Consider the following 9,877-nt stretch of genomic DNA (forward strand, 5'->3'; position numbering starts at 1 on the left):
TTTTTTATTTCAAATTGCATCTTTATTGGTTCAGTTCAGAAAAAAAAAGTTTCACTTCCAGGAAAAAAAATTGAAAATGTCTGATCAGCTCAGGAAGCCAACTTTACAGTAGTAGTTTATTCAATTAATAAAGTTGATCAATTATTACAGATTTGACTGATGGAGATTTCAGGTCCAGGTTTCCCAAAAAGCTTTTAATACAGTATTTACTTGATACGCATAATGTCTCCATTGTGTCTTCAGGAGTTAAAAAAACTTCATACGTTTAACTCCTTGCAGCTCCTACTTCTCCACCTGTGCACTAAAGATGAAATAAATATGATGTTCTGAACCCAAAGTCAAATTTTTAAAAAATGCATTAAATTAATGGATCCTAAATGGAATAAGTTGTCTCCTGTAAACCGTATTTTCTGGCCAAAAGAGGAGTAAAATAAAAACAGTCTGAAATGTTTTCAACATTTTAACACTATCCAGGTTATAAAAAAGTCATGAAGGCAAAAAGAAAAATTATATTTCACCATTTCTTCATTGTAATTATAAACCATTTCTTCTCAGTCTCTACGGCTTTGAGTGAGTTTATTTCCTGCAGCTGCATTCAGAGGTTGTTTATTGTCCGGGTTTCTTCGGAGCAGAGAGCGCAGCCGATGTCTCCACCCTCCAATCCCCAGCTCTCAGACCTGAACCGGCTGCTGTGATTGGCTGTCGGGTCTCGTCTGCCCTCCCATCGGACACGCGGGAGAGAGTTTGATTATCTGTCGGTGAACGAAGGCGGGCAGGTCATCGGGGTCAGGACTGCAACGTTCCTTTCAGGTACCAAAACCCTGCACTGCTGATGCAGCACTCCTGAATAAAATAAAAATAGAATAAAAATAAAACAACAGGTTAGACTGATGGCAGAGAGGTGGTTGTAGGAAATGTGCCTTGCAGAAGTATCCACACCACTTTTCACATTTTCTCATGAATTAACTTCAATATGTTTTTAAAATAATTTGAAAAAAAAAAAAAAAAAAAAAAAAAAAGCAGTGTGCATTCATTGCCAAAATAAAATGCAGTGCATTCAATTTCCTTCTGAGTCACTTTATAAAACCTCCTTTGAGCCAGTGTATATAAATAAATCTTGATTTAGATCAATCTAGAATAAGCATGCTGTCATGCCAACAGCAGGTGTACGATTACATACACCATTTACCTATGAACCGATTTCTAAAGAAAATTGATTGTACTAATTTTATTTATTTTAGGGGTATCAGAGTAAAGTGGGTGGATAAGAATTTGTACTTTTTGGATTTGCATTGGAATACTTCAGCAGTCCACTGTAGATCTCAAACGTCAGTGTTGGTCTTACATGAAGCAGTCGATCGACTTCGGCTTTAGACACGTCGCCCAAATCCTGAGCAAGTCTGGTTTGGATCACGTTCCTCCTGACCCGGTGGTTCTTTGTGAAAAGGTCGTAGAGCAGGCGGCGGTGCTGAAAGACAAACAACTTCATAAGAAAATGTTGATATGTGTGGATCAATGCTGGGTGGGAAGTAAAGTTCACCTTGTCGAAGTTGTCTCCCGTCTCCCAAAGACCGAAAACCTTCTTTTCATCAGGAGCTAGTTTACTCTGAGCAGGAAACTAAAGAGCAAAAAAAAAGAAAAAAGAATCACCATAAAACATTCACTGATTGCTAAAAAGCGGCCGAGTTTTCCTTCTTGTTTTTTTTTTTTTTTTAAATTGCTTGGGCTGTTTTTAGAAGCAGTAGAGACTCAAATGGAAGCACAAAAATGCACAAAATGTGATTTTTGCATAATATATCCTCTTTAATAAGTCGAAAACACACAGCCTCTGAAATACCGAGAAAACAGAAGGGCGCTCATTTATTTGAATACTTACAGGCACCATTATCTGTTTGCACTGGCAGAGCAGCACAGCGTCCTGCAGCATGTGGTCGGAAATGGAGCTGAAGACGTTTTGTCCTGCCGGTATGGAAGCCAGGTAGAGATTAAAGAGTCTCTTCAGCTCGTTCAGCGTCAGCACAACGTGTTTCTGGAAAGTCTTTGTCACAAAGTCCTGCAGCTCCGGGGACAAGCTGTTGGAGGGGCTCCCTCCGTTAGTGTGATCCAAGCAGGGGGAGGCGGCGCTGGGGTAACCATTAAAAGAACCGTTGTGGATGGAGGAAGAATAATCCATCAGTTCCTCTGCGCCGTCGCAGTTGGGTTCCTGTTTGATCTGGATGCTGCTTCCTGCACGTTTGCCGTCCAGGTCCCTCTGCAGCGACGCCTGGTTCTCTTGAGCTCGCTCCTGAGCAATCTTGAGTCGCTGCACACCGCTGACATGAACAGGCTCTACAAAAACACACAATGTGAGATTTATGTCAGGAAGAAAACACAAAACCAGGCTCAGAGTGAGATATTACTCACCAGGTTGAGGGGGATTCTTTGGCATGAAGTCTTCTTTAGAGAAGTTGAAAACTTTTTCCAACCTTTAAAGAGAAAACAGGCCTGAATGTTTTTCAAAAGAGAAGAAATACCTAAAGAAGACTATGTACATCATAAGGAAGCAAGTTATTGTTTAATGAGTTAATCTAAAGCTGATTGATCTTACTGATTAACTAATGATTAATTAATAAGTGTCAGGTTTTCTTTTGAATCAAGAGGCCCGACCGACTTCCCATAAAACCCAAATTTTTATATAATATTAAAAAAGGGGAGTTGAGGGGAGTCAGTAAGTTTGAACATTACAATGTAGTTTTCTTACATTAAACATATGTACAGGAATATCTTAGGTTGCTGAATAGCAAAATAAAAGACGAAAAGAATAAAATAAATGAAAATTCATACAGAACTACCAATCTAAAATGAATATTAAGGCTTCGCTCCATTAAATGCTTCAACTCACCACAGCCCTCAAAATCAACCGTGTTTATCGGCGCCATGTCTTTTAATATCATGCTACATTTTTCTCCTTTATCTCATCCGGCTTTCTGTCACATTATCCTCACCCTCGTAGCACATCAGTATTGAGCAGTTGGCTCCGTCATTCAGCTTGGCTAACTGAGCGCTGTTAATCTGAAACTTAAGGAACTTGTCGAGTGTTTATATTTCAAAACATAAAGTGCATTTTCCATCCCACCCCGGACTTCGTTTGGACTGTTTCTGTTTCCCGTCTCGGGACAGCTCCGCCTCCATCTTTGTTTCTTTGTCAATCTGCTAAAGGATTACCTGCAGCGCCGTCTGCTGGAGGGCGGCCGAACTACACCACTAAAAGAAGGTCTGAGTGGACGCCAACAGTAAATCGACTGGAACTAATTTTTCACTAATAAACATTAATCGACAATTACTCATAAATGGATTAATTGTTTGCATCCCTCTTACTTTAATGCATATTAATATGTTCTACAAATACAACCTACTTGCTCTGGATACCGAGCCACAGCATGTTCTGTCTGTGAGCAACGTCTGGGTGCTTCTTGATGAAATCTGCATCAGTGGGAAGCAGGAACTCCCAGCCCCGGTTGACCCGAGGAGACGCCACGTGCTCCAGGAACTCCTTCACATCCTCAGGGGGAAGCTAATGGAGTTGGAGGGAAGGAGAACATAGTTCGTCTGTTACCAATTAGTTCTGTTTATATTTGGAGCAACTTTTAGTCTGGAAAATACTGCACATATGTGAAGTTTGAAATGTAAAGTTGTACAAGTCTAGTTCTAGAAATAAACAAATACTAAAAGTAATTAATATCACCCGTTTCAGGCATCAAAGTGCTTCTTACCTTGATGATGGATGCGATCTCCTTCCTCACCACCGAGCGCTCCTGTGTGAACCTCCACATCTAAAATAAAGAACCCACTGATTTATGGCTGCATAATCTACAAACTGACTTAGACTCAGGTAATTTAATGAAAAACTGGAGCAGCATCTCACCACAAAGTCTCTGCCACGACAGAGAACTTCGGCAGGAACGCCACTATGAGCACTGCAGGTGTTTTTAGGATACAGAACATCACTGTGGACAAAAATAAAACTTTAAATATAGTTTTTTCTTCTATTATGTGAACATCTTTCTTTAAACAAAAATCTCACCTCTTTACAACCCAGTTGCCCTGCACTAGGAGCGCCACCTGCTGGATGCAGCGCAGCACTGACGTCTGGTCAGTTCCAGAAGCAAGAAGGCCCATCAGGTTGGCAAAAGGCATCACCTTAACTGCAAGGAGAAGTTACAAACTATAATAAATAAAACACATATCTGCACAAAACAAGTAAAACATAAACAATGACTGAAATGACTGAAGGTTTTAAATGTTTTTAATAGATTTTTGGGGGTTTTTCTGTTACCATTCTTCATCAGGGTCTTGACCTGCTCCCCCAGCGGCAGAGTGCGGAGCTGGGCCATGGACAGAACATTACTGGGACCAACTGGCTTGGCACTAACACACAGAGAGAGAGACTGTCAAGTTAACGATGCACCTCTGCAGCTGCTTTACACCAACAAGAAAAGAAAAAGAAAAGGGTCGAGTGGCACTTACATTTTCTCCTCAGCCAACGGAGGCATCAGCATCGCCAAATACTCCCTGAGAAGAGCAGGGAAAGATAAAAACAGAACAGGAGTTAAAACTAGTATTTAGCTTAATTTACTCGTTTTTTTCCTTTACATTTATTCCTCTACTATAACCAGTTAATAGGGTTATTGCTAAAGAAACAGTTTGGGAGTTTTGCATGTTTGCCTCATTAAAAGAAAGACTCAAATGAGTCTTTGGGACTCATTTGAAAATAAAAAAATTGATTCCATTCTCAGCACAAGAAGCAGATTTATGCACCTACTGTAGTCGATCAAGCTAAATAAATTAACTAATGCAGATTCGGATGAATTAAAGTCTACTTTACAGTAAAAGTCACAGAATAAATGTGGTTGGATTAACCATAAAATTAAAGAAAATGCAAAAATACTAGTTTTTAAAAGTATTTTTAAACTTTTTATAATCTCTTTTAATTTTGTCCAAATTAAGATTTGGAAACATCCTGAGGCTCGATGGAAAGATTAAGGATCATCCTTCGGTCAACGTTCATTTTTTAAATAAGCTTACTTGTTAAATTGTTTGTTTTCTTTGTTTCATTTTGGGAAAATAGAAACAGAAATATTCTTTATTATCCCCCAATGAGGAAGTTTCTGTGCAGCCGCAGCAAAGTGAGAGCCACTCAAAACAAGAAGATTCACACAATGATAGAAATATGCAAAAAAATAACATAATACGACATAAAAAGTATAAATTCTCCATGTTATAACATAAATGTGTTTAGGTTACACTCACTTTGGCGTTTTGACCAGCTCAGAGTTTTGCGAGGCGTCCACCGACTGACAGTACAGGTACTGCTTTTCATGATCCGATCGGCTGTCCTGAATCAAAGAACGAGAAATGTAAAAAAAAAATCTACACCAAAAAACAAATAAAACCTTTCTGTAATAAATGGAGAGTGCTCCCTCTACCTTGGCACCATGGTACTGCAGGTGGATCCACGGCTCCTCAGCTTGCTTCTTCTGCAGGAACTCGTAGGATTGGATCCTCCTTTGTCGGGCCTGCTCGGACTCGGGTCGGGCAAACCTCACCTGAAAATTAACACACCCAGAATAAACTCTGAAAATCCTCTTTTTTCTTCTGCATGGGAACTTAAAGTCAAAGTAATCCTCTAATTTGGTTTTGAATCTAAATACTCACAGTAATTGCTTTGGCTTCCTCCTCCGCTTCATCCTGAGAGGAATCTCCTCCTGCAGGGACAAAACTCTGGTCACATGTGTACAGAAACATCAAAACATACTTGACTCAAGACATAATAACTTTATCAATCAAATGACTTCTGAAGACAACTTAGTTTCAGTTTTTATGACAGAAATATTCTGATAGCTGAGCAACATTGTGGGGTTGTTTCAGCAATTTTTAATCAAAGAAGAAATACATTTTTTATATGATTTTTTGCCTTTACTAGTTGTAAAAGTGCAGCAATTTTTAAAAATGAATGCGCTGAACAGACACCTTCGTTAGCCGCCTCGCGCTCCCTGGTTTTGCTGTCCGCTTTGTCCAGGTAGGAGAAGCTCGGTCTCATCTGCAGGATTCCCGTCAGAGGCGTGATGTGCAGCTCGCCTGCTCACAATAAAAGATGCACGCAAGTATGTTGAGCTTTTCTACTGCTTCCACATCCTGTCCTACGTTTAGCAAAAAAAGTTAAAGGCAAAACCAGAAAAACACCAAAAGTTTAGAAGTTTGACGAAATGTGGAACGAGAATAAAAAGTGTCAGAATCATCGATAATGGTGTTATATTTACTTGGTATCATATTGATTCAAAATTAGGCATTATCACACATCTCTTTAAGAAAACCACACTTCATTTTTCTTCCACTTCACAATAATGTGTCACTGTGTTTTTCCGTCACGGTTTGTGGCAGTCACTTGATTAAACTTGCAAAAGCACAGGATGTATTAATAACTTTATAGGACACCAGCTAATCAGGTCAGACCTTTGCGAAACACAGCAGCTGCATATCTGGAGGTGTTGGTGGTGGCCTGCATGGAGGAGAACGTCTGTTTGTCCATCATTTTTCTGCGGAGGAGAAAACAAGCAGGACAATCAGACCAGTAAACAAGCCGACCAGTTTATTTTGTTTTCTGATGGTTTCTGACGTACGCCCTGTAGGTGTTGGTTTCATCGTAGGACGTCCCGTCCACATTCAGCGCTATCTGCTCTCCTTTACTGCGACAGTAGTTGGGACTCATTGTGTTGATGGCCATTTCCAGCTCCAGCTGATTGACAAGCAGCACAAATACTCAGAGACGTTAAATTTGAGAAGTATGAGAAAAAGATTAAAGGTTTGGAGCATTTACTAAAAAATCTTATCAAAAATTTGCTAGAAAAAAAAAATCTAATTTTGAGGTTAACCTCAGAAAATTTCTAGAAAAAAAAACCCCCTAGGAAATCTCTGAGTTTGAAAAGTCGAAAATTTGATAAAGTCAGAACTTTTCTAGAAAAAACATCAAAACTTTTAAACTTTTGAAACTCAGAAATTCCATGTCTTTTTCTTGAAAATTTATTAGATTAACCTAAAAATTTCTGGGGATTTTACTGAGATAAATTTACTCCTCTTTTTTTTTTTCTTTCTACAGCAGCCCTAATCCAGGAAAGGAGTAAAAACACAAACACAGACTTAAAAAGACAGAAAGCAAACAGTGGATATCACAAAAAGTCCCATTTACCCTCTGTTGTTTGGGTTTGATCTTGGCGGACAGATGGCTGACGTCATCGTAGGTCATGGTGCTCGGCCGCACCGGGTACTGAGACAAATAAAAAGAGAAGCAAGCGACCCCAGATATTTTAAATGTTTAACAACCAATCACATCAAAGACAGTTCAGAGGAAAAACAATGAAATAAAAGCTCACCTGGAGAAGATACAGTTTATCTGCAAGGCTTTTGGAAAGATATACATCAATCTACAGGAAACAGAAAAGTTGTTTGCAAATGAACATCGGTGCAAGTTTTTTTCTCAGACCACTGTTTTCCTTTTCCCACAACTTCCTGAAATATATAAGTGCGATTCCAGACAATTCAAATATTTTCACTATAGGTAGGAATCTTAACAGAACATATGAGCTAGTAGGAAAAGCCTGAACAGAACCGTCTCATTCATCTACTGTTCAATATTATTCTAGTGTGACCAAACTAACAAAATATCTAATATAATACTTTCTAATTCTGGAAGCAAATAATACAGTCTGCAAAAAATAGCTAAGCTCAAATTCAAAAGGACAACTTTGACAAACTATATTTACCCTAAAACAACATCTGCTTCACCTTAAGTCTTGACAGAAAAATGTTAAAAAGGTTAGAACATGAGTCTTCATTCAGATCTGCTGTTGCTTAACAAACCACATTAGGCACACTACATATACACAAGACTTAAAAATGGCAGCCCATTTTCAAAACCTGAGACCCCCACACAGGATGATACAAAAAAAATAAATCCTACAGTGTGTAGGGTACAGCCACCTCACAGTCAGACGGAAAAACCTGCTAAACCTCTCAAGTGCAAATGCGAGTTCAGAATAAACAAATATGGCTGACAAGAAAGAAGTGAGGGCGATAGTTTGATGGCTGTTTTCAACAGAGAAAAATCAAAACAAGATTTGCCACCATGCATCTTAGGAATATCTCCTAAGATAATCTTTAGAGCCATAATTAGAGCCCCTTTATAATTGTCATAAGGGACAGAAACTATTCTTAATTGAGAATTTCAGACAAAATTAATATTTTTATATCTTCCACATATTATGTCACTGAGCTTGAAGTACACTGCAAGGAAAAACATGCAAAATGTCAGTCACTAGACATGCAAAGCTGAAAGAAACATATCCCAAAAGATTGATTTCTTTAGTAAAAAACCTTGAATACATGTATAATTTTCCTTCCACTTTATATTTACATAATTATGCTGATTTCTGACAAAAAAATATACCTCCTCTATAATGGGATCGTCCTCATCACCACTAGCCATATTGATGTGATCGGAGCAGGAAAGAGGTCACCAGAAAGAACTGGCAGATGATACAGAGAGAGCCAACCTGGAAAAACAAACATAAAACGAGTTACAATGCCTGATGTTATGCTACGCAAAGACAGTTGAAACAGACAACAAATACAACAGATATGAAATCAGGAAAATCCTGAAATGATACATTCTTAAGGTTCAACCAACTTTATCTACAGCCTTGCCAGGTTGTCTGAACAACAAGATTACGAGATAGCATGTATGAAGATAGTTATTAAACTAGCAGATAATGCATTCACTGACACTGCCCAGGTAATAGTCACATGATGAAACACTAAGCAATCCAATCCAGTAACATGAGTTACTTCTATGTAAAGGTCTAGTAATCAAAACTGTGTCTAACAGACCCATAAAACAGTGAATTCATGCCGTTCAAACACCCACTGCAGACAGCAAGTCATTTAAAAGTCAATGTTTAGATGCGTTAGCTTCATTAGCAAGCTAGCACAAACCCCTCATGAACTGGCAACCGGGCCTCAAAATAGCTAAAAACTTGAATACTAAAAAATGTGCAAGTAAAAAGAAAAAGTCGGACAAAGTGCTACAAGTTTAACATTACGATTTCCTGTATACGTATAAGATACGATTGTTAGCCGGGTAGCAGCTAGCCTAGCATACAGTAGCACAGCCTGGCGTGCTTAAAGACACATGCTGAAAAAATAACAGTTATCTTTACGGAAATAAACAACCATACCAGGACATGAGTAACACTCACCTGCACACGTCGCAGTCCAGTTTAGCCCCTCACATCTGTAAGAAAAATGTGCGCAACTCGCAGAGGAGCACAACTCAGGTTGCTGAAGTTAACTGTTGGACTGAAGGTACCATGTTGAGTCAGCGCAGAAGACACGTGGGGAGGGTGGGGGGACTCATTTCAGTACGACAAAACTACCAACCAGTCGTTTGTGAGATACTAACCACAGCTGATGCTTCAATTGCTTAGGTAACTCTCCCCTGTCTTGCTCACAGTCAATGAATAAAACAATTGAGAAAATTTGGCACAAAAGGTTAATGGCAGCGGTGGGATTCGAACCCACGCCCCCGAAGAGACTGGAGCCTTAATCCAGCGCCTTAGACCGCTCGGCCACGCTACCTTGTTCCTGTATCGCCCGCATAGCGGTATAAATACAAAACAGTAATGCTATTTGCTTGGTTTTCATTTCAAGTAAATGCAGCCACCTTATATTACAGGTCTAATACTGCTTATTAAATAATAACCAATAACAGCCAGTGGCGTTATTGAAATCTGATTGGCCACCCAGAGCTGTCAATGAGTTAGTTCATATCATACCGAACATACTG

At 39.2% G+C, this 9,877-nt stretch overlaps 1 protein-coding gene and 1 non-coding gene across 2 annotated transcripts; both read right to left on the bottom strand.

Annotated features, from left to right (window-relative positions):
• polr3e (polymerase (RNA) III (DNA directed) polypeptide E) lies at positions 1-9,602 on the bottom strand. Its single transcript, XM_015003081.2, has 21 exons — positions 9,291-9,602; positions 8,483-8,588; positions 7,410-7,460; positions 7,226-7,303; positions 6,660-6,775; positions 6,493-6,575; positions 6,010-6,117; positions 5,695-5,744; positions 5,466-5,585; positions 5,290-5,375; positions 4,507-4,551; positions 4,316-4,407; positions 4,064-4,184; positions 3,905-3,986; positions 3,753-3,812; positions 3,396-3,553; positions 2,404-2,465; positions 1,877-2,328; positions 1,541-1,618; positions 1,346-1,468; positions 1-843 (listed from the first exon to the last, which is right to left on the bottom strand). The coding sequence occupies exons 2-21, from the start codon at positions 8,519-8,521 to the stop codon at positions 787-789; spliced, it is 2,061 nt and encodes a 686-aa protein (XP_014858567.2). The 5' UTR covers positions 8,522-8,588; positions 9,291-9,602; the 3' UTR covers positions 1-786.
• On the bottom strand, positions 9,588-9,669 carry trnal-aag (transfer RNA leucine (anticodon AAG)). Its single transcript has one exon. It is a non-coding gene; the product is annotated as a tRNA-Leu (tRNA).
• Between the last annotated feature and the right edge of the window lie 208 nt (positions 9,670-9,877).

The sequence above is a fragment of the Poecilia mexicana genome, unplaced genomic scaffold, assembly GCF_051168715.1.
Source record: "Poecilia mexicana isolate PSO_F unplaced genomic scaffold, ASM5116871v1 scaffold_19, whole genome shotgun sequence".
Lineage (NCBI taxonomy): Eukaryota > Metazoa > Chordata > Actinopteri > Cyprinodontiformes > Poeciliidae > Poecilia > Poecilia mexicana.